Source organism: Hemicordylus capensis, chromosome 1 (genome assembly GCF_027244095.1).
Source record: "Hemicordylus capensis ecotype Gifberg chromosome 1, rHemCap1.1.pri, whole genome shotgun sequence".
NCBI lineage: Eukaryota > Metazoa > Chordata > Lepidosauria > Squamata > Cordylidae > Hemicordylus > Hemicordylus capensis.
In genome coordinates, this window is record NC_069657.1 from 373,351,568 (window position 1) to 373,375,917 (window position 24,350).

At 43.4% G+C, this 24,350-nt stretch overlaps 1 protein-coding gene and 1 long non-coding RNA gene across 4 annotated transcripts in view; one reads left to right on the plus strand and one right to left on the minus strand.

Annotated features, from left to right (window-relative positions):
* Window positions 1-11,044: 11,044 nt before the first annotated feature.
* MPC1 (mitochondrial pyruvate carrier 1) lies at window positions 11,045-24,321 on the minus strand. 2 transcript variants are annotated; one of them, XM_053296173.1, is made up of 5 exons: window positions 24,104-24,321; window positions 17,990-17,993; window positions 14,420-14,516; window positions 13,220-13,352; window positions 11,045-12,603 (listed from the first exon to the last, which is right to left on the minus strand). In XM_053296173.1, the coding sequence occupies exons 1-5, from the start codon at window positions 24,172-24,174 to the stop codon at window positions 12,585-12,587; spliced, it is 324 nt and encodes a 107-aa protein (XP_053152148.1). In that variant the 5' UTR covers window positions 24,175-24,321; the 3' UTR covers window positions 11,045-12,584. The 2 variants fall into 2 exon arrangements, with proteins under 2 accessions (XP_053152148.1, XP_053152139.1); XM_053296164.1 differs by lacking the exon at window positions 17,990-17,993 and having other exon boundaries at window positions 24,104-24,304.
* The window catches only part of LOC128344986 (uncharacterized), a 30,560-nt gene continuing 28,971 nt past the window's right edge, over window positions 22,762-24,350 (plus strand). For both annotated transcript variants that reach the window (XR_008316175.1, XR_008316172.1), the window contains exon 1: window positions 22,762-23,204. This is a non-coding gene — a long non-coding RNA (uncharacterized LOC128344986). The remainder of the gene's footprint in view (window positions 23,205-24,350) is intronic.

Sequence of the window (24,350 nt, forward strand, 5' to 3'; positions counted from 1 at the left end):
GGAATTGTCAAGTCCTGGAGCTTTCCCAGACAGCAGACTTTACCATGGGTTTACTGAGAGTTCAAAGTTGTCCCAGAAAACTGATGCAAAAAGTGGTGGGTTTTTCTGTTGGGGGTGGTAATTTTTATCCCCCAGTTAATTAGCAGAGTACTAAAGAAGCTACCTATTCCAGTTACATGCAGATTAGTTGTTGCAGCTATTTACAGGAGGCACAAGGAGATTCTTGTAGAACTAAATACTAAGTAGTTATTGATGAAGTACACTTTGGATATGAAAGACCTAACCCTAATCTATAGAACTACATAATAAATAGGTAGAGAGACTGAGATATATGTTCCCATTTGCTCTCTAAGAGGAAAGGAAGGGATTCTGACTCACCACAGGAAATACCTGTAGAGTCCTATCAGGGGTCATAGAGTAGAGACAGGTCGAACAGTTAGGGAGACCCTTACTCACTATCTCTACTCCTAATGCCCCTGGTCATTAGGCTAGTTGATGCAAAAGGTTGATGCACTGGAAGTCCATCTCCAACATTTTTAACCCCAGATATAAATCAGGCTACACACAAACACACAATGAAAAACCCAAAGTGTGTGTGAAGTGCTTCCCGATAGCTCACAGGGACTTCAGGGTAAATTTGGCCGATATGTGAACACACACCCTCCACTCCAGAGGGGATGAGAGCTAAAAGCCCTGTGTGAAAAGCTTCCTATTGTAAGCACTTTCTAGCTTTATGATTTCTAATGCAAAAAGGTCAAATTCAGCATTGGTACAGAAGAACAGATTTTTAAACTCCATGATTTTGGGTCAACTTTCACTGTTCAGAAGCTTCCTCTCAAAAATTGGATGCTCTCACTTTCGAAAATGAACATGTATTTGTTGGAAATTATGAGGCATGTTGCCATAGTTACCTGAAGATGTAGCTAGAAAGGGCAGGCAGTATGAAAAGAGAAGTAAAGAAGACAGGATTAAGAGTAGGTGAGGTCTGCCTAGAGACAAGCCATGAACTACATATGGAGCATATATGACCCTGAAGAAGGCTGGCCTAAACTGATAACACTTTGTCTAGAGCGACAGTTTTCAAACAGACTCAAGCACTCATTTTCAAGAGAGAGTGAGTTGCATAATGTGAAACCAAGTACAGTCAGCAGAGAAAATAAAAGATGGTGTAAAAAACAAGTTTACGTGGCTGACATTTTCATCCAATAATATGCAGGCACCCTTCTTGCTTCATGCAATACCAATGATAGTATGGCAGTTTTACATACCCTGCATCTAACTCATGCAGGGCATGAATATATATTTTTCTCCATTAACCAACTACCCATCATAGCAAAATTATGCCATGGCAGTCAGCCTTCAGATACCAGTCAGTCTTCAGATAAATGAGTTAACGATTGTACCAGTACACTACAGTTTAATATGATGAATAATAATAAATGACAGAAAAACAAAGAGGAAATTGAACATGCTGTAAAAATTTTGAATGCTATACATGGAAAGGAACATTTAGCAAGTGGTAACTTGTACTGTAGGCATACTATGTTAACAACTCAGTAAGCTGGTTCGGATAATGGTTTTCCCCGTAACACTCTATAGATGCGAAAACTGGACTTTGAAGAAGCAAGATAGAAAAAGTATTGACGGCATTGAACTTTGGTGCTGGAGAAGACTTTTGAGGATAACATGGACAGTCAGGAAAACAAAACAATGGATCATAGAACAAATCAATCCAGAATTTTCACTCGAGGCAAAAGTGACCAGGCTTAAACTATCATACTTCGGACACATTATGCGAAGACCCAGCTCCGTTGAGAAGTCCATAATGCTGGGAAAAGTTGGAGGAAAGAGAAGAAGAGGACTACCAGCAGCAAGGCTGATGGACTCGATTACAACAGCAATGAATGCACCATTGAGAGACCTTAAAGGCCAAGTTGAAGACAAATCATCCTGGAGGAAATCTATCTATGTTGTTGCTAAGAGTCGACATTGACTTGATGGTACTTAATCAATCAATCAAGCTGGCTGAGTGTATCTTGCCAGGTGGGAGACAAGAACCCATTCCTCTGGATTTCTGATTGGATGTGAATGTATGGTAAAAATTCTCACTACTTGGCAGGACATGAGCTGATAATTTTCTACCTATAGAATAGGGTCCTGAGGACCTGCAAACATAACTGTATTTATAAAGCCTTTTAATCTCAGCCATTGATATGGAAGTGTTTTCTTACTGAAGCTGAGCCAGAACCAATACATTTTATCACACATTTTTATCCTTGGCAATATTGAAAAATATCTTTCCCCCTTTTGGAGATTTTTTAAAGCATTCATTTTGAAAGCATTTCCTTATTCATTGAAATGGCCCTCAGCAATGTCATCACATAGCCAAATATGATTGGCTATTTAATATTGTTACATCATTCAATTTACCATATGATCATTGTTTTGGTAGGATTGTCCAGTAGAAACAACTTTATGGCACAAATGCACCATACTTAATGCGTCATGAATACTTAAACTATTAGTTCCAGTAAGAACTAATCTGCCTACTTTCCCTTTTCTATCCCTACAACTGTTCCAAATTTGGTTTAGATCAGTTAGCCCACCTACGCCTCAAACATTCACGCATCCACCATCTGGAATTGGGGTGAATGGCATCATCACAAACTGCACAGTTGTGGTGACCCTACAACTCTACCCAATTTGGTTCATATTTTCAGGCATTGCAAAGTTGATAAGGGGACAGAAAGACACACACACTCACTCACTCAAGGCTGGGTGATCTTATACGCTTACTTTTCTTAAGGAAAGTAGGCCAAAAAAGGGCGGGGGGGGAGAATAACAAAATTTGCCACAAAGTGCCAACACTTCAGAGTAAAATCTAAGCCACATTACATTAAAAATTCACAAGCTATAGCATTTTAAGTAAAAAGAGGAATTATGTGACCCCTCTGGGGAAAAAAAGTTACCTGCTCTCAGACCACATGGGGGCAGACTATACCTACCAAACAAAACAAAACAAAAACCCAGGCATGAAAATTAAGACCAATAGGCAAAACTAGATACACAATATAATTGTCTCACTATGGCCAAGGTACCTAGTATGTAGGGGTGCTATTAAGTGTGTCCACATCCTTCAAGACTCCCTTAATTAACTGTTATCATAAGAAGTCACCACACCTTTCTTAACAGAAAAAACTGCTAATTTAAAGCAGTGTTTTTCAGAATCTGATGGTTAGTGTACCTCTGAGACCTAAGATAATTTCAGGTACGCTATCCCGCCCAGTTTCTTTTAATTTTTTAAAAAATTATACTGGCACAGTCATGCCAAAATAGTTAAGATGGAGAGTGTTTTCAACATTCTGCCATTATAAACTTGAATGTTCTATTGCTTATAAAGTCAAGAGTGTCAACCCAATCCCTCTGAAATAGTCCACACATTGACGAGGGGGCAAGAGACACCACCCCTCCAAATTTGGTGCAAATATATTGCAAAACCGCTGAGATACAGCAGTTTAAGTCTCCATGCACTCATGCTTTTGCCTTGGTCTTTCAGTTGGACATTGGGCTGGGGAGGAATGCATACAGGCAGGCATTTAACAGGTGCAGCTTCCCCAATAGCTTCCTAGAGATGCACCTGATGAACCTCTGCCTGATGCATCTCTGATCAAGGCAAAGTGTGGTGCACAGAGCTTCATTTCTAAAGACACCGTCATATACTAGGCTGTACCAAGTATTTACAGCTTATATGGCACAAAAATTAAGATGGGCACCTTAACTTGCAATTTCCATTCTTAACCTGGGAAAATATTAAGAGTTGTCCTTAACCTGAGCATGAGGGGGGGAGTGTGTGTGTGTGTGTGTGTGTGTGTGTGTGTGTGTGTGTGTAAGAGAGTGAGAGCACTAGTTTAGGAATCACTGATTTAACACAATTTTCAAAATGACCAGGAAAACTGATATTCCTTTTAACAAGTGACCAATTGTTATTTTCTGTATCCTAACAAGTTCTTTTCTGGCTTGTTGAGATACAAAAGTATTTTTATGTATCATAACATTCTGTAGTTGCTGATGCTACCTTTCACCATACTTTATATTATGCCTTTATCAAAAAGACAGGACCAGTGAAAGCTATTCCAGAATTGTTTCTCAGCTTCTTGTTGAAATAAAATTTGTAATAAGCAAATAAAAAGTGCTAGAAAATGTGGGAAACTTGGTGGAAACCACCAAGTAGTTACCAAAACCTGAAAGTGAGGATGGAACATGATCCCCACTGCACGTTAAGGTCATCTGAGGAGGTCCGTCTCCAGTTGCCACCAGTTCGTCTGGTGGCGACACAGAGGCGGGCCTTCTCTGTAGCTGCTCCTGGGCTATGGAATGCACTCCCAGCAGAAATTCATAATTTGAGGTCATTGCTGTCCTTCAAAAGAGCCCTTAAAACGTACTTATTTGGCCTGGCCTTCCAGAGTTTTAAATGATTGTTTTAAACTGTTTTAAACTGTTGCCCTGATTTTCAGGGCTTTTAGCCATTTTATTGGTTTTATTGTGTTTTAATAGTTTGATTTTAATTGTTAATTTGTTTTAAATGTTTTTATCATGTTGTGAACCGCCCTGAGCCATTTTGGAAGGGCGGTATATCAATCAATCAATCAATCAATCAATCAACCAATCAAATAAATAACATATAGCAAGAAATAATCACCACCAATTTCTTTAACAGGCAAGATGCCCAATGCCCATCTAATCCAGCATCCTGTTCCACACAGTGGCCCACCAAATGCCGCTGAAAGCCACAGGCAGGGGTTGACGGCATGCCCTCTCTCCTGCTGTTACTCCTCTGCAACTGGTACTCAGAGGCATCCTGCCTCTGAGGCTGGAGGTGGCCTATAGCCCTCCGACTAGTAGCCGTTGATAGACCTCTCCTCCATGAAGTTATCTAAACCCTTCTTAAAGCCATCCAGGTTGTTCGCTGTCACCACATCTTGTGGTAGAGAATTCCACAAGTGGATTATGCATTTGTGAAAAAGTATTTCAGTTTGTTGGTCCTAGATTTCCCGGCAATCAATTTCATGGGATGACCCCTGGTTCTAGTGTTATGTGAGAGGGACAAGAATTTCTCTCTATCCACTTTCTCCACACCATGCATGATTTTAGAGACTTCTATCATGTCTTCCCACAGTCAACTGTTTTCTAAACTAAAAAGCCCCAAGTGTTGTAGCCTTGCTTCATAAGAAATGTGCTCTAGGCAACTGATCATCTTGGTTGCCTTCTTCTGCACTTTTTCCAGTTCTACTATGTCCTTTTTAGATGTAGTGACCAGAATTGTACGCAGTACTCCAAGTGTGGTTGCACCATAGTTTTGTATAAGGGCATTATAATATTAGCCGTTTTATTTTCAATCCCCTTCCTAATGATCCCTAGCATGGAATTGGCCTTTTTCACAGCTGCCACACATTGAGTCGACACTTTCAACGAGCTGTCAACCACAACCCCAAGATCCCTCTCCTGGTCCGTCACCAACAGCTCGGATCCCATCAGCATAGACTTGAAGTTGGGGTTTTTCGTCCCAATGTGCATCACCTTACACTTGCCAACATCAAACTGCATTTGCCACTTTGTCACCCACTCCCCCAGTTTGGAGAGATCCTTTTGGAGCTCCTCACAATCTGTTTTGGATTTCACTACCCGGAAGAGTTTGGTATCATCTATAAATTTGGCCACCTCGCTGCTTACCCCTGCTTCTAGATTATTTATGAATAAATTAAAAAGCACTGGTCCCAGTACAGATCGCTGGGGGGGACCTCACTTCTTACTTCCCTCCATTGTGAAAAGTCTAAATTATTACCTACCCTCTGCTTCCTGTCTTTCAACCGGTTAGCAATCCACACATGTACTTGTCCCCTTATCCCATGACTGCTAAGTTTCCTCAGGAGTCTTTGATGACGAACTTTGTCAATAGCTTTTTGGAAATCCAGGTATACCATGTCAACTGGATCACCTTGATCCACACACTTGTTGACACTCTCAAACAACTCAAAAAAGTTGGTAAGGCAAGATTTACCTTTGTGGAAGCCATGCTGGTTCTCTCCCAGCAGGCCCTGTTTTTCTATGTACTTTACAATTTTATCCTTGAGGATGCTTTCCATCAATTTGCCTGGAACGGACGTTAAGCTAACCAGCCTGTAATTTCCTCGATTGCCCCTGGATCCCTTTTTGAATATCAGTGTTACATTTGCTACTCTCCAGTCCTCTGGTACAGAGCCCAATTTCAGGGATAAGTTATATATTTTAGCAAGGAGGTTGGCAATTTCACATTTGAGTTTTTTGAGAACTCTTGGATGGATGCCATCCAGCCCTGGTGATTTGTTAGTTTTCAGTTTTTCCAGACAGTTTAGATAATCTCTTGTCACGTCTATCTGACTCAGTTCTTTAGCCTCCATCCCTAATAAGCCTGGTTCAGGAACAGGTATATGCTCAGAATAACTCACTTAGCTTCTCTGCAACCTCCATATCCTCCTTAATAATCCCTTTCACTCCCTCATTGTCTAATGGTCCAACCGCCTCCCTGGCAGGTTTCCTGCTTCTGATGTATTTAAAGAAGTTTTTGTTATTATTATTTTATTATTATTTTTACATTTATATCCCGCTCTTCCTCCAAGGAGCCCAGAGCGATGTACTACATACTTGAGTTTCTCTTTCACAACAACCCTGTGAAGTAAGTTAGGGTGAGAGAGAAGTGACTGGCCCAGAGTCACCCAGCTAGTTTCATGGCTGAATGGAGATTTGAACTCGGGTCTCCCCGGTCTCAGTCCAGCACTCTAACCACTACACCACGCTGGCTCTCCTTTCCCCTTGATACTTTTGGCTAAATGTTCCTCAAACTCTCTTTTCGCCTCCCTTATTGTCACCTTGCATTTATTTTGCCGGAGTTTGTGTTCCTTTCTGTTCTCTTCATTTGGACAGGCCTTCCAATTTCAGAAGGAAGCCTTCTTCCCTTTTATGGCTTCATTGACGGTACCTGTTAGCCATGCTGGCATCCTCCTGGACTTACTGGTACCTTTCCTTCTTTGGCATATACAATCTAACTGGGCTTCTAGTACTGTGGTTTTGAGTAAACTCCATGTATTCTGGAGTGAAGTGACTTTTCTGATTTTCCCATTCAGTTTTCTTTTCACCATACATCTAATTTTGGAGAAGTTTCCTCTTCTGAAATTCAAAGTGTCTGTGTTAGACTTCCTTGCTGATTCTCTCCCCACAAGTATGCTGAATTTGATCGCACTATAGCCACTGTTTCCTAAAGGGTCGATAACACTGACATCACGCACCAGGCCCTGGGTACCACTCATGATTAAGTCCAAGGTCACCTTCTCTCTGGTTGGTTCCAAGACGAACTGTTCTAGGGCACAGTCATTCTGTGTATCTACTAATCTGACCTCTTTGTCATTACCTGACTGTGAATTTACCCAGTCTATATGTGGTAACTGAAGTCACCCATTATTACAGCCCTACCTCTCCTTGATGCCTCTCTGATTTCCTGCTGCAACCCCGTCACTGTCAGCGTTTTGATCTGGAGGGCGATAGCATGCCCCCAGTAGTACATTTACTTTCAAGCCTTGTATTGTAACCCACAGGGTTTCTGTGGAGGACCAACTGTTCTAGGGCACAGTCATTTAGCATATCTAAAAATCTGACATCTTTGTCATTACCTGACTATGAATTTACCCAGTCTAAGATGCAACATCGTATCTGTACTCTCTCAATTTACTACTTATTTTCTATGGTTTCCCCATCTGCAAAATCTGGTCAGTGCATAGTTTTATTTACTGCCATAAACAAGAAATACATATTGAAAAGTGTACTATGTACAGCAATCAGTAATAACACTTGAAATACTATAGGCAGGCCCAAGAATTTATGTCCGCACGTAGGTGCTTCTTATGTTAAGGAAGATATGTTCCAAGAGTTACATGAGCGCAGTATCAGAAAATGAGAAATGAAGCTAATATTGTGGCAAAATACAAGTTTTAGCTTATTTAACTATCTTGTTCTTCTCTCTCTCTCTCTCTCAAAGACCGTCAATAAAAGTATATATATGTATGTATTAGGGCAAGTGTTAGGGTATGATGTTTGCCATATAGAGATACCTATTCTAAAAAAATGTTGTAAAGCCACTGTTGCTTCAGATCATTACACAGAATCCACAGATTCTTTCAGTCTGGGGGGAAAATGGAGGAAATGGTCAAGTGATCAAGCTGGTCTTATTAAAGGAGAGCTAAATGCTTGACTAAAAAGCAGACGGTTGCTGGTTCAAATCCCTGCTGGTACTATTTCGGGCAGCTGGAAGATGCTGAAAGGCTTCATCTCATACTGCGCAGGAGGAAACAATGGTAAACCCCTCCTGTATTCTACCAAAGACAACCACAGGGCTCTGTGGATGCCAGGAGTCAAAACTGACTTGATGGTACACTTTACCATTATACACTTCTCAGTCATTTATTTTTATTTCTTTTATTTTTTTACATTTATATCCCACTCTTCCTCCAAGGAGCCCAGAGCGGTGTACTACATACTTGAGTTTCTCCTCACAACAACCCTGTGAAGTAGGTTAGGCTGAGAGAGAAGTGACTGGCCCAGAGTCACCCAGCAAGTATCATGGCTGAATGGGGATTTGAACTCGAGTCTCCCCGGTCCTAGTCCAGCACTCTAACCACTACACCACGCTGGCTCCCGTACATAGCCTGAGAAGTAAAATGTTCAAGAACAATATCCAGCTCCCAATTTGAATAGCACTTTTCTCAGTCTGACAAGTCTGACACTTGTGGAACTCTCTGCCACAGGATGTGGTGACAGCCGACAACCTGGATGGCTTTAAGAGGGGTTTGGATGACTTCATGGAGGTCTATCAATGGCTACTAGTTGGTGGGCTGTGGGCCACCTCCAGCCTCGGGGGCGGGGTGCCTCTGAATACCAGTTGCGGGGAGTAATGGCAGGAGAGAGGGCACGCCCTCAACTCCTGTCTGAGGCTTCCAGCAGCATCTAGTGGGCCACTGTGCGAAACAGGATGCTGGACTAGATGGGCCTTGGGCCTGATCCAGCAGGGCTGCTCTTAGGTTCTTATGTAAAGCTTTCATATGACAGGGTTTCCAGTTCTATCACCACATGAAACAAACTTCACTGATGTGAAGTATTTATATCATGGAACATAATCAACAAATAGATTTAAGTTCATATTCTTGCCACAAGTCAGGAGAAAAAGTCACATAGAATATCTCCAGAACAGGTTAAATACAAGAGTTGAAAACCCTATTGCAGAAAGATATTAGTGCTATTCGGACATAATGTTGTACGATCATACAGATATCTGTACACACATATATGTTTCTGTCTTAATGACTATACTTGGATTCATTTTAAAAATGAATCTGAGTACAGGCCCCGCAAATGCATGGTAGAGATAGGAAATGTACTGCTCTGTGTTCGACATAACGTGGGAATAACTGTGCCTGTGTACACTATAAACTCATTGTACACTAGTGGTTTTGTAGCCCGTTGGATAACGGGCGCTAGGGGAGCTCTGCGCTCCAGACCACCGCCGCCATTACCCCTCCCGCCCGCGGCTCCGGCCGGGTCCGCCACTCACCGCCGCCCGCGGCTCCGGCCGGGCCCGCCACCCACCGCTGCCCGCGGCTCCGGCCTGGTCCACCGCTGCCCGGGCCCACCGCCACATTCTTCTCCGCCGCCTCGTCCGGCGGCCATCCTGGGCGGCCAGAAGCAGCCGCCCCGAAGAAGCCGGGTAAGCGGCAGCACGGCCAGGCCTCGGCCATGGCTCTGCCGCCTCCTTGGCCGCGCCGCCTCCTCTGGCCGAGGCAGCGGCTTTGCCGCCGCCTCGGCCAGTGTCCCCCGCCGCCGCTTACCCGGCTTCTTCGGGGCGGCCGCTTCTGGCCGCCCAAGATGGCCGCCGGGTGCTGGCGGTCCTGGCTCCCTGGCCTCTTCTGGCCATGCGCTTCGCGCATGCCCAGAAGAGGCCAGGGAGGCATGGACACACGCTTGGTGTCCGTCCACGGACGGACACCAAGCGTTTTATAGATAAGGATGTGCTGAACATAAAGCATGAATAGGACTATTGTCATATAACATTTGCAGACCCTAACTTCCATCCAGGTGTAGCTATAATTGAGAAGATTGGTTCAAAGAACCCAGGGCCCCCAGCTTGACCCCTCTCTATTTTCTTCATTATCTCCCTCATTCCGAGGGGCCACCAGTGAGAGGGGCAAACACAGCCCCCCTCCCCTAGCTACGCCCGTTTCCATCACACAAATGTCTTCTGTTAATGGATCTGCTCGCTTCCCAACTTTCAGGGAACAGGCAACTCTCAAAATTATGTGATGTGAATTGTTCCACAGAATTCTCTTGGGTGATTTTCCACTCTTGATTTGTAACACGGAAAGCATTCTTGCATGCAACCGAGTAGATATTTTACACACCAATCCGAAACCCCAGAGTCCAGAATTCTATGACACACAAGGCCCTTTCTCATTTTACTTAGCAGAACTGATAATGGTGCACATTGACCTTGATGCTTTTCTTGGTAAAATACACCAAAGTGGCAACCAGGAAAAAACAGGTTTTTGTGTAGTTTGACCAGAAAAGTGGAGTGCAAGATGAATTTTCACCATTCTCAGTTGTTGCAGAACATGTTTATTTTGTGTGCAGGTATCCTTTCTGAAGAACAGCACGTCAAATGGGGAGCAATTCTGTCATCCTAAGCATCTGAAATTCTGATTCCATGAAGAAGTAACGTCTAATAATTTGCTTTAATTTGTAAAAGGGAGCATGCTTTTTGTCTTCATGGTTGCAGAGACAAGTTAAATTACAGAAAATTTCCACTAAAATTTAGAGGATCACAACTTAATAGCATTATCTGTGGTCACAGGACTAGATTTTTGGACAACTTACTGTTCTTCCTCATGGATTCCTTACATCTTCACTGCAGCCCATAGATCCGAGCCCACTACCACATTAAATATAAAGAAAGCGAAGCCACATGTATATTTTTATCAATGTATTTATATTAGTTTGAAGATCATTATAACAGAAAATGGACCTCAAAAGTGAGAAGTCCTGTTCTTCATAGATTTTCCACAAATGGTAGTTTGTTTTTACAGTCCAGTAATGCAAGAAGTACCATTTTTATTAACATTGCTGAAAACAGTTATCACAAAACTCCCTCAAAATAATTTATTGCCATTACTTTGATTTACAGTTTTATATCATAACTTCTCCCCATTGGGAAAGTTTACTGCCCCAAAGTTGTTGCATTTAAAATTGTTAAATACATTCTGTATATGGTGCTTTACAATTGCTAATTAAAGTCACAAGTGCTATGGAAGGAGCAATTAGAACATTGGTCTGCCAGAATTTTAATAGTAAAATCCTTGTTAGGTATCCTTCGATCTTGATTTCCAGAAGTCTTCACTTTAATCTGTCAGAGCTTTTTGTTTTAGTTAAAATCTGCAAGAAATCTTGTGAGGCAGGTAATCTTCAAGAGGCAGATAATACGGAAATACGATAGTGACATAAGTTAAAGATCCACAACATGCAGTGTGTATGGAATAAATGGGACAATTCAGGTTAATTCTAAGGATGGCAAAGTCTTCACACAATGAGGCACAGGGATTGGGAACAGCTGACCCACATCCAGGCCTACAAGACATCAAAGCACTGATGTAATATTTGGAGAAGATCTACATGTGAAGCAGCATTGTAAATAGAGCAAACCATCATTTGACCCACAGAAAATCCAGGAAATTACTGCATAGGACCTACATTTGTAAGTTCAAAACATGCAAACAGGGATGTCCAAAGCATGGATGTCTGGCAGGCCTGAAACAAGATAGGTATTTCTAAAATAGCCCCGTTTCACACTGCACAAGCTGCACCACCCTTAGAGTTTACCTAAATCAGTCCAATCTTATAGAACCTAGGAGTCAGATATATGAACATGTGGATAGGCAGACATACAACGCTCAAATTAGCAACCTGAGAGCAGTTAGTTGGCAAGGAGTGTACCCCCTTTCGTCAGCACTGTGCGGCTGATGTGGATGTCTAATATACAATTTAATTGTTCTTTTAAAAAAATTCAGAAATGGGTGCTCCTGAACACAAGAGCTATTTTATGGTAGCTTCAATCTACTTAAAAGGCAGAGTACATCTGTGTACCTGACTGCCAAATACACATTGATTTTTCAAGTTTAACAAGATGCACAAATTAATTCACTGTCTTTTTTTCTTTTCTGCTTGTTATAAAAAACAGTTCTTGTCCTTAAGTTGGTGTGCGTTTGAGCGGAAAAATTTCATAAATAGAAAAATAAAATGTAGTACTTGTAAGGCAGCAAGTGTTTGATGTAATGCCTTAAACTGCTAAATAGTATTTTTTTTAAAAGACAGGCTACAAAATTTAGTAGATGGACAAATGTTGGTATGAATGTTTTCAGATGAAGAGAATGCAACAATATGACACGCGGCAACTGTGGATGGCAAAGACCTTCCTTGATGGTTATCTGTGAAGATCACCTTTCCATTTCCCCTCACTTCTTTTTTTCCATGCTGCCAAGAACAGAGAGAGAAAGAAATTGGTTCAGTGAAAGTCTCTGGTAGGCATGTGCACGGAACCAGGCGTGGATGGTTCGACGGCGTGTGTGCGCGCATGCGTGCATCTTTAAGGGTGGGGAGGGTACACTTACCCCTCCTGCCGCATTTCCCCTGCCAGCAGTCCATTTTGGTAAAGCCCCTCGGGTTGGCAGTGTACCTCCCTGCTACCCCATTGCTGCATCTCCCAGAAGTGACCAGAAGTATCAAATGCACCTGTGCGTGCCAGGTATGGCTACACGTGCACATGGCAGGCATGTGAGTGCAACGGGCATGCGCAGGCGCACCTGATACTTCCAGTCACTTCTGGGAGATGCAGCAACAGGGCAGCAGGGAGGTATGCCGCCACACCGAGGGGCTTTACCAAAACAGAGGGGAAAATGCGGCGGGAGGGATAAGTGCCCCCCCCGCCCTTAAAGATGTGAGCACACACACACACGCCATCAAACCGGTTCTATGCACATCCCTAGTCTCTGGTTAACCAGCAGCTAGAGCACAAGCTTATGCAGAAAATAGGAGACAAAACTCTTTTGGAAAAACAAAACAGACTCTTAATTGTACTGCTGGTACTCACTTGTATTTCATCAATCTTCCTCCTTGAACAAGTTGTGCGGCTTCATTAGTAAAGTGACAAGCAAACAGCAACCAGTTCCTGGGCTGTACCTTATATGCAAACCTCATGAAAGTCAACGAATAGCAGCATAGTGCTGAAAAAGCAAAATGAACAAAAAATTAGGTCTCTGCAACCCTGACCTAAAGCACAGTGTCCTATTTGTAGGGGACACAAAGAACTGGTGAATACTGACCGTCTTCACTTACACACACAATATTAGTCAATATATAAGTCATTGTGATGCTCGCTGCAGAACTGATTTTGTGAGCTTCCCCAAGTAGTAGTGTACTGAAGGGGTGAAGTATAAATATTTGTAAAGGATAAGAACTCTGTACAGTTCTGGTGCTCTGCGATATTGTGCTACCCCCAGCAGAAGTGAAACCTTCTTAAGAATATAGGCAAGGTTGTGAAAAAGGCAGTGCAATGTGCTGAGCTCATGCACCACGTTGCACTACTGTTAGTAGTGCAACATCTTTTGCTAATACTTCAACTAGAATGAAATAGGTTATTTTCTTCACACACAATCCTTGTGCAATGTCCTCATATTTACTTGTAGAACCACATTTGGATGCTGCCCAAGGAATCCAGAAACTTCTATTTCTCTTATGCATTAACAAAGCATTTCTAAAAGAGATAACTCGCTCTTTCAGTGGTTCAAAAATCAAGCAACTAAGGTCTATTACATGAAAAAGCAAGCATAACTACTATTGTTGGAACTGCCCAAAATTTAATGATTTAAGTTATTTCAAATAATGTCTTATTAAGTTTAGGAGAGAACTGATGGGGTCTTAATGTTTGCTTTTCAAATTCCCCACTTTCAAAACTGGTATGTCATACAACATTACTGAAGAACAAGCAAAGCTCATCCCACTCCAATTTAGACACACAGAACTAGTTAGACCATTCTTTGGATCTCTGCCACAGTCTTGGAAATACCAGAACAAAAGTATTGCTTCCATTTGTGGACGTGATGAAGAATACTGGAAACACAACTTCAGCATTTCCCCAATCCAAGGGCCTGTCACTTCATACCAAATCCAACCTTGTGTGGGATGCCAATTTCAGAATGTCAGATTTTAGATACCACTACAAAACTAAGTAGTTTGCTGGCCCTTCAAGGAACTACTCTGTTTCATCCCTACGTCACATTTTACTACTTGCCAAATGTCATTCGGCCACTGATGATCTCTGGTGATTTCTTCATGTCATTGATAGCAGCAATTGGGAGTCCCCAGTTGGCCACTGGCCCCCAGAAGTGCTAGAATGAAGAAAAAATAGAAGGAAATGTATCCCCAGTATATTTGTATTCATCTTTAAACCATAAGTTCTAAATGCTGTGCTGAATCCAGGTCATCTTATTTACTAACAGATGCCTTTTTTTACACATTACAATGAACAAAAGTATTGGCAAAAGGATGTTCTGCCTTCTCTGCCTACACTTTTAAAGTTAGGTATACAAACTTTTTTCTTTCTAAACATTTTTCTTTCTAAAATGGGAACAGATGAATTGATGAAACATCCTTATGCAATCAGATCATTAGCTGTCTAGCCCAATACTCTGGAGAGCAAGTCAGTGATCTCTGCAAGCCCTGCTACTGCAGGTGCTTGAACAGGAGGTGCCAAGGACTGAACCTAGGGACTTCTGCAGCTCCTCTACTGGCCAGAAGTTATTATTATACAATTGAAGGGCAAAAGGAATTTTGTGCATATGCTACCCAACTCTGTTCACCATGAAGACAAAAAATGCAGTGGTGAAGAAGCATTACTGAATACATTTTTGCAAGTGTACTGCAGACGATTATTGCATGAGTTAGATTATAAATGAATGAATAGTTAGCATTAGTAAAATTCTACAGGTAAAGAAGCCTAACAAAGGTGAATTTACTGATATAGATAGTCCTCATGGATAAATCCTCCTTTCAACCAAAAAGCAAATATATATATATATATATATATGTATTTTCATAATTAGGATTTTATTAACAATGAAATCAATTACTATACTGACTCTTGCACAATTAATTACTTAGCTTCTACACAGTTATAGCAAAGTATGTAGTACAAAGAACAGAGGGATGGATATTTTCACCAACTCAATATCCTGGAGAGGAGCACCATATACACTTTAGTAGATTTGGGGACCAGTCAGGGGCGTAGCTAGGGGAGAGGGAGATAATGAAGAAAATAAGGAGGGGTGGACTGGGGGCCCCCCAGGAGCTGGGGGCCCTGGGTTCTTTGAACCCATCATCTCAATTATAGCGCTACCCCTGGGACCAGTTCAAAACTATGCTGGAACAACACTATTTTAAGTGACTGAAGAGAAGCAGAGACAGTTTGCCTTACCGTGCTGTTTTATGAGCAGCCATAATGGTCCACCATTGAACAGGTTACATGAAAGAAAAGACAGAGATTTGCCTTTGTGAAAAGAGTTGCACTAGGTATATCAATGATCTTGGATATATTTCTCCCCAAATATATCAAAGCACTTTAGTGTGTTAATTTAGCAACCAATTGCTAAAGTGAGTTCATTTTCAGGTTTAAAAAGGTAACAATGTCAATCAGAGTTGGTCTTGATCCCTGACCAATCTATTTTAGTGGTGTCTAAATCCTGCTGAAATCAATGGGTCTTAAGCTTGCCAAACTAAATTCTATTGATTTCAACCCAACAGTGATCACTAGTGTTAACCACAAGGAAGCTGCCAAACCCACTGTAGGGCATCCCCTTTGGTTTGTAACTGAAAACTGGTCAGGAATGTGGAATAAGGAATTCATGAGCAAAACCATATGACTGTCAGATGATAAATTTATCAGCTTGCAAATAATTTGGCCTCAGGCCTCCTGGGCGCCACTTATCCTGTAAGCAATTTTAGTCATAGTTGGTAGCACTAATATTAATCAAAAATCATTAACAACCCACAAACATTCGAACAGTGATATTATTCAGTTCTAAATAAATGCACATTCATGTGCATTTTAGAATAAGATGTTGGAAAATGAAGAAATAGCCTCAAATGCAGGGGCACTGCTATGACTTCAAAGGATCCGGTGTCAGGCCCAGATATTTTTTCACCTTTAAGGTTCCTTCGGGGTGAGTGGTGGCATTAATCGATGCCACTGCCACCTCAATGGCAGCAGCAGAAATAAACTGAGCTGCTGCCTGACATGTGAAAAGCCAGCCGGGAAGTGGTGAGTGCACACCTGCCACCACTTCCCTGCTCACTTTTCACATGCCAGCTGTGTGCTGTTTAGCTCCTCTGTCGCTGTCCTTGTGGCAGCGGAGGAGCAAGGCAAGGCAGGTCCAGGGCACCCTCTAAAATATTGCAGGCACACACACTCAGAGTACATTGCCCCCCGTGCCACTGCCCCCCCTCCCCCGCATGACCACTGCTCAAATGGAAGAAATGCATTCGTTCCTTGGGAAGAACATCAGTGTTAATAAATCAGAGCGGCACAACTTCAGCCCTCCAGCTGTTGTTGGACTATAGCTCCCATCATTCCCAGCCACAGTGGCCAATAGAGAATGATATGGGTGCTGTAGTCGATCAACAGCTGGAGGGCTGAAGTTGTGTAGCCCTTGAATAAATAGTGGTAACCCAGAACCGGAATGGTAACCCAGTGGTAAATAGCGGTAACCCAGAGGAGAGGAGAGCTAGTCTTGTGGTAGCAAGCATGACATGTCCCCTTAGCGAAGAAGGGTTCTCCTTGGTTGCATATGAATGGGAGACTAGAAGTGTGAGCACTGGAAGATATTCCCCTCAGGGGATGAAGCCACTCTGGGAAGAGCAGAAAGATTCAAGTTCCCTCCCTGGCAGCATCTCCAAGATAGGGCTGAGAGAGATTCCTGCCTGCAACCTTGGAAAAGCCGCTGACAGTCTGTGAAGACAATACTGAGCTAGGTAGACCAATGGTTTGACTCAGTACGTGGCAGCTTCCTATGTTGCTAATCCTGTTTTAGTTGTATATCACTTGGTGACAGGGAATCCTTTGTAATATTAAAATAGTTGAAATCCAATTGTTTTAATATTTTGTACACTGGACTCTCTTTCTAGATCAGAAACTGCATGTACAAGTCAGATGAGCATCTAGAGCATGTTATCTAATGCAATTTACAGCTATACTAACTGCACCCTGTGTATGGGAATGAACATTCCCACATGCCATGCAACATAGATGAAGATACACCTTCGCACTAGTGGTCTTGTGCCACGAACTACCAGTTCTTTATACCATGAGACTATTCTCTGAAATGATTTTTGAAGGGAGTTTTCCTTTAACTTCCTTAATGAGGCTGCTGAAACAGACACATAGTCCATTCTATCACACCAGCTATGGACTATCTTAGTGACAGAAAGAGCAAGTATTTCAGTAAAAAGAAACACAATGCCAGTAAGTACTAGTATGAAAAGAAATGCAAGTTGCCTGTACAGTCATATTCTATCTTAACCAAGAAACTTAAGCCTTTAACCAATTTAGGCCTAACCTAGGGAAAGCAGAGGCAATGCTTTAATATCTATTAAACAGATTTCTTGTTTATTAGAATTCCCCAATCTTGCTAAAACAGCAATTTCAAGTGACTGGAAAATATCTGCCTTTTACAGGTCTATTTTGTGTAACCCAAGGTGGCACGGGTAAAGAAAGACTTGACGGTGTTATGGAAATGGGCATCATGTTATTTCCCAATAATATCAAGTTTATAAAAGTTTGAAACCCAATTGTATTATAGTGAACAACAGTGCTTAATAACATCAAAATTCTGCAACACCCATCCTCGATGATGTTTATTCCTCTTGCCTGAAATAAGTCAATACTCTTTTGTCTTCTTAGGACATTCTTAATCCTAAGCATATCCTCCATTTTCATAGTATGAAAACACACATTGTGTGTGTGTGTGTGTGTGTGTGTGTGTGTGTGTGTGTGTGTGAGAGAGAGAGAGAGAGAGAGAGAGAGAGAGAGAGAGAGAGAGGGAGGGGAGGAGAGATACCTCCCTCTTCTGCAAAATAGTATTTGCGCAAGTCCTGACTTGTGTGTGCCAGAACAGCAAGATTTCTTCACTACCCAGACTTGCTTCATCCCCTTTGGTGATCTTGTGTATCTACAAAAGACTGCAAGTCCATTTGGGAGGCAATTATGCAAATCTAAAAATTGCTACAACACTCTTCTTAAAGGAGAGCATTTTCTTCCTTGTTCCAATTTTCATTGTTTTCCCAATCATCCAACATTTGTAAGAGGAAAAGTCCCCTTATGTTGAGTATAATGTACTTAATGTACTTATGCCCTTATACAAAACTATGGTGTGGCCACATTTGGAATACTGCACACAGTTCTGGTCATCATATCTTAAGAAGGACATTGCAGAACTGGAAAATGTGCAGAAGAGGACAATCAAGAAGATCAGGGGGCTAAAGCATCTTCCTTATGGGGCAAGGCTACAACACCTTGCGCTGTTTAGAAAAAAGATGGCTGAGGGGAGACAAGGTAGAGGTCTCTGAAATCATGCTTGGTGTGGAGAAAGTTGATAGACATTTTTTTCTCCCTCTCTCAACACCAGGAGCAGGGGTCATCTCATGAAACTGACTGCCCAGAAATTTAGAACCAACAGAAGGGAGTACTTCTTCACACAACACATAATTAACCTATAGAATCCTCTGCTACAAGATGTGGTGACAGCAAACAGCCTGGATGGCTTTAAGAAGGGTTTAGATAAATTCACGGAGGAGAGGTCTATCAGTGGCTACTAGTCTATAGGACACCTCCAGCCTCAGAAGCAAAATGCATGCCACTAAATACTAGTTGCAGCAGCATTTTCTGTAAGAGGGAATTCCAGATGTTGTTGACTACTACTCCCAGCATCCCCAGCTGTGATGGCCTTTGGCTAGGAATTATAGGAGTTGTAGACAACAGCATCTAGAATTCTCTCAGAGAGAACACTGAGTTGCAGGGGAGTAATATCAGGGGAGAGGGTATTCCCTCAGCTCTTGCCTGTGGGCTTCCCAGAGGCATCTGGTAGGCCACTGTGTGAAACAGGATATTAAACTAGATGGGCCTTGGGCCTCATCCAGCAGGGCTGTTCTTATGTAAGAGTAAGAAGCCTACAAGAGCCAGATGTTTTATAGAATAGAATTTCTTACCTAGGGTTTCCCTCCCACCTCTGGATTTAATAGCCTACCACTAGGAATGCGCATGAACCTGTTCGGAGGCCCTTTTACGGGCCTCCAAACAGGTTCAAATGACCAGCGGTTCAGCCAGGTGGGATACCTTTAAGTGTGGGGGTGGGTACTCTTACCCCTCCTACTGCTTTCCCCACATCGGTGCTGCATGTTAAAAGGGTCTGGCAGGGCAGCAGCGAACCTCCCTGCTGCCCCACTGCGGGAAGTACCCGGCACATGTCGGGCGTGACGTGCACTTGATGTGTATGCACGCACGCCTGAGATGCATGCAAACACGTTGGGTACATCGAGGCAATGGGGCATCAGGGAACTACGCTGCCACCCCGCCGGACCCTAACGCCCAGTGCCGGTGAGAGAGGTAAGAGCATCCTCCCCCACCCTTAAAAGGTATCCCCTCCCCCCCAGCCTTTGAACTGGCTCCCCACCAGTTCTGTGCACATCCCTACCTACCACCTGTATTTCAAACTATTAATTGGAACGTTAGTTTTACTTTAAGCCTCACAATACAACTAAGATAATCCTTCATTTTACATGCATACACCTATTCCTTTTATTATTATTATTTTTACATTTATATCCCGCTTTTCCTCCAAGGAGCCCAGAGCGGTGTACTGCATACTTGAGTTTCTCTTTCACAACAACCCTGTGAAGTAGGTTAGGCTGAGAGAGAAGTGACTGGCCCAGAATCACCCAGCAAGTATCATGGCTGAATGGGGATTTGAACTCAGGTCTCTCCGGTCCTAGTCCAGCACTCTAACCACTACACCATGCTGGCTCTCATATCAATATCATATTGATATGATATTATATCATATCATATTGATATGATATAATATAATATTGGGATATTGCTTTCCCAATATCAAGTCTTGAACATCTCATCCCTTTTAAAAAAAGCTTCTTACAGCATTTGCCATGGGATATAAGTTGAATCGTGGAAAAAGGAAAAGATATATTGATTGCTAGAGGCTTTTGCAAAAATATTATGGAAAGAAAAACAATATTAGTTATCCAGAAGACCTTAGCTTCCCTGTACTGTTCAGTTTTTGATATGGCAGAATACGATGGCAGGAGCCCATGCTCTTTATTTGGGAGTTATGTTAGGATTCAATCTAAATTATAGCCACTAGTCTTTTTTGCTTCTCTTTATCCTGTAATGACACCAAGACCAAGTTGTTATTCTTCTCCTGTTAGCAAAAGCTCATGAGTTACTGCACGTTTATACAAACACTTTTCTACTACTAAGTGATTCTGCACAGTCACCTTGCACTATAGAAAGGGTTTGATATGCATTAGAGCAGGGTTTCTTAACCTTGGGTCCCCAGATGTTGTTGGACTACAACTCCTATCATCCCGACATTGCCTTTATGGCTGAGGATGATGGGAGTTGTAGTCCAACATCTGGAGGCCCAAGGTTAAGAAACCCTGCATTAGAGTAAAATGTTAACACAGATTTGGCAATTTTTTTTAAAAAAGTGTTTGCTAGTGATCTCAGATGCTTGATCTTTCCAGTAACTGAATTCTGCATGGATAGGTAATATTAACTGATTACAATTGTTTCGGTACCATCAATCCACCCAAAGACTGTAGACACAACCCTTAAGTAGGGATGTACACGGAACTGGCGATGGCCGGTTCGGTGTGGCAGGTGTGTGTTACCTTTAAGGATTGGGGAGGATGCTCTTACTCCCCCCACCCCGTGCTTAAAAGCAATCCCGTAGGGCGGCAGCATACCTCTTTGCCACCCCAGTGCACGTTGGGAAGAGTACCCTCCCCAATCCTTAAAGGTAACCCCCCGCTGTAGAACCTTTTGAACTGCTGTCCCTTCGAACCTTTTATGCACATCACTACCCTCAAGCTACTTATTCCAAAAAAACCCTACTGAATTTTTCACAATTTCTGAAGCAAATAACCTGGAAGCAGAAGCCAATATTAACCTTTTGAAAAAGTGAAAAAGAGAAAAAAGCTTAGCCATGCTCTTCATAAACCAAGTCATCTCTAGAAAAATATGTCATTGGAAGGCAAAAGCATTAGTTACTTCAATATGTTAAAAAGAAAGGACCCAGAATCATGTTTGTTCTGTGGAACATTCTGTAGCAACTAGAACTGAACAAGAAATTAAAGCTTAAGCCAATGCATGTTTATTTAGCAGTTTGTCTCACTAAGTTCAATAGGAATTAATCCCAGATAACTGAACAGTCTTAGTACAAAATTAGTACAAAATTCAGTAAATGCAATTTGTAATGCTGAAGCTGCACCTGTGGACCCTTTTTCAGGTTTCTAAAAGGAACTGTGATTAGAAATGTTTCATATAGTCTAACCACATATAGATTTTTAGGAAGGTGGAATAGCTTCCATCACATATGCAAACTACTACTGGTTCAGGGGGCTTGCTGTGAACCCATCCTCATGACACAGGGATACACCGGGTCACATGAGCAGTGCACTCTTGCCCCTTCATATGAATCCTCTATAATAAGATGGTTCGGTGTGTGTCTGTGCCTTAGAAGGCTGGTGTCTGCGTCCGTGTCTCCCTTGGCTGTTCTGGGCATGCGCGAAGCGCATGCCCAGAACAGTCCAAGGGAGACACGACCACCGACACCAGGCGGCCATGCTGGCCGGTTCTCCTGTCGCCGCCTCTGCCCTCCTGGCCGGAGAAAGGACGCCGGGAAGGGAAAGACGGCGGGGACGGCCAGCACTCTGGGCGGTTCTCTAGCTGCCGCCTCTGCCCGCCCGGCCGGAGAAAGGACACCGGGAAGGGAGCGGGCAGCACTCTGGCCGGCGGAGACGGCACTCTGGGCAGCACTCTGGGAGGGGGGAAGGGAACGGACGCCGGGGAAGGGAAAGACGGACATCGGGCGCGGACGCTGGGAAGGGAAAGACGGCAGGGGCGGGCAGCACTCTGGGCGCCGGGGGTGGCCGCAGCAAGGCAATGGCGGCGGCACCACAGAGAAGCCGTGGCGAAGGGAAAGACGGCGGGTGCGAAAAGGGGGGGGGCTTGGAGAGAGGGAAACGGAAAGAAGAGAGTGGGAGAGAGGGAAGGGTAGACAACAAGAGGGTGGGGTGGGAGAAAGGAAAACAGATACACAAGTGTGGGTCAAAAAACAGGGAGAGAGAGTAGGGGAAAACAATCAGAAAAAGAACCCCATTCCAGACCAGAGAAGGCACTGGGCCCAGCCAAAAGGAGGAGGACGCAGTGAAGCCAAAGGAAGCAGAAATAGGCGGCACCAAAAGTCTACTAGCTAACATGGGCCAGGGACTGAGGAAGGTAGGCAAAGACACAGAGAGAGAAATAGAGAAATAGGGGGGGGGAGGAGTGAGGGAGGGAGACAGGACAATAGGAAGATGGAAAGAAGGAAAGAAGGAAGGAGAGAAAAGAGAGAGGGGGAGGGGAATGGACAATAGAAACAAGGAGGGAGGGAGGGAAAGTAGGAAAGAGAGAAGAAAGGAAGGAAGGAAGAAGAAAGAAAAAGGAGAAAGAAATGAGGAAGAAGGACCAAAAAAAGACAGAAGGGAGGGAGGAGCAGCCAGCCCCAAAGAGCGAGCCCATTAAAGAAAGAAAAGAGGAAAAGACCAAGAAAACAGAAATATGGGAGTTAGCAGAGGTGGAAAAAAGGAAGGAAAAGAGGGAGAGGGAGAGAGAAGAAAGGAAGGAAAGAAAACAGAGGAAGAGAGAGAAAGGGAAGAAAAAGGAAAGACAGAAAGAGAAAAAGAGAAAAGGAAAGGAGGGCGAAAGAGAGACGGAGAAGGAATAAAGGAAACAACAACAACAAAAAAAGGTACTAGCGCCCGTTATTTTAATGGGCTTAAAACTACTAGTAGGTGATATTTGACTGGAGCAGGGGTGTAGCTAGGGGAAAGGGGGCCGTGTTCATCCCTCTCTCTGGCGCCTCCCCCCAGTAAGGAAGATAATAGGGAAGGGTGGAGCTGGGGGGGTCGTGTTCTTTGAATCCTTTCACTCAATTATAGCTAGGCCCCTGGATAGGAGACACTATTTTGCAGGGAGACTATGGGACTTGGACTTCTCTGTAACCTCTACTGCCTTCTTTAGAGTTCCTCTCTGGCCCACTACCAAGGACACCATTTCATTTGAATCAGGATGGCATATTCCGCCCGCCCTCCGATTATCCCTATAAAAGATGGACAACTAGCCTGCTTTCCCGGCTAAACTTAAAAAAACAAAAAACAAAAACCCGATGAAAACACACTTTGAACTGAGCTATAGGCAAGATCCGAATCTCAGGTTGACCCAAGTGTGGCGGCGGATTGCAAAAGAAAAAACAAACAGGGAGCCAGTTCTAAAGCGTGACTTTAAAAAAATCTTACTCCCCAGTGTGCATCACAGGATTGCAATTGCATCCCTTGCTCCAGAATCTATCAGCCACCGCCGCTCCCCCCATCAACCCTAAAAAGTCACTGGATTTGTAACGGTGAGCTCGTCTGAATCCATCCCATTGCCCATAAATGCAAAATACGCGATATAAAGTGAGCATCTTCCAGATCCAGAGAGCAGGTGAATAATCTCCCTAAGGCAAGGGAGCAGGAAGGATACGGTGTAAGTCTGGCAAGGGCGGGAGACTGAAGAGAGAGACCCTGTTTCTTGACATCGCCCCCACTGTCTCTCCCTCCCTCCCTGGCAAGGAGCGGCCCTTCGCGCGTCCCTCCGCCGGTTCCCCACCTCATAAGATAGTCCCTGAAGTCCTTGCTGCGCACATAGTCGGCGGCCTTACGGGCCAGCGCCGCCGCCATGGCGGAGGAAGGCTGTGAAGGAGAGAAAGGGAGAGCGGCTCAGCCACTGGTCTCGCGTCCGCTGCCTCCAATGTCAAACCTCGCAGACGGTGTCAGGAGTACAGGCAAGCCGCTTCTTCACGACCGACCCCGGCTTCAGCTTTACGACAACGCCTCTGTCTCCATGGCAACCCCGC

Bases quoted from the DNA above. Each gene is read 5' to 3' on its own strand.
- MPC1 (XM_053296173.1), bottom strand. From the start codon at position 24,174: ATGGCGGCGGCGCTGGCCCGTAAGGCCGCCGACTATGTGCGCAGCAAG. The intron at 13,353-14,419 runs GCAAGTAGTAAA...TTGCTTTTTCAG, and splicing joins CAGTGGCCGAATGACATTTG to CACTATGCTGCTATTCGTTG.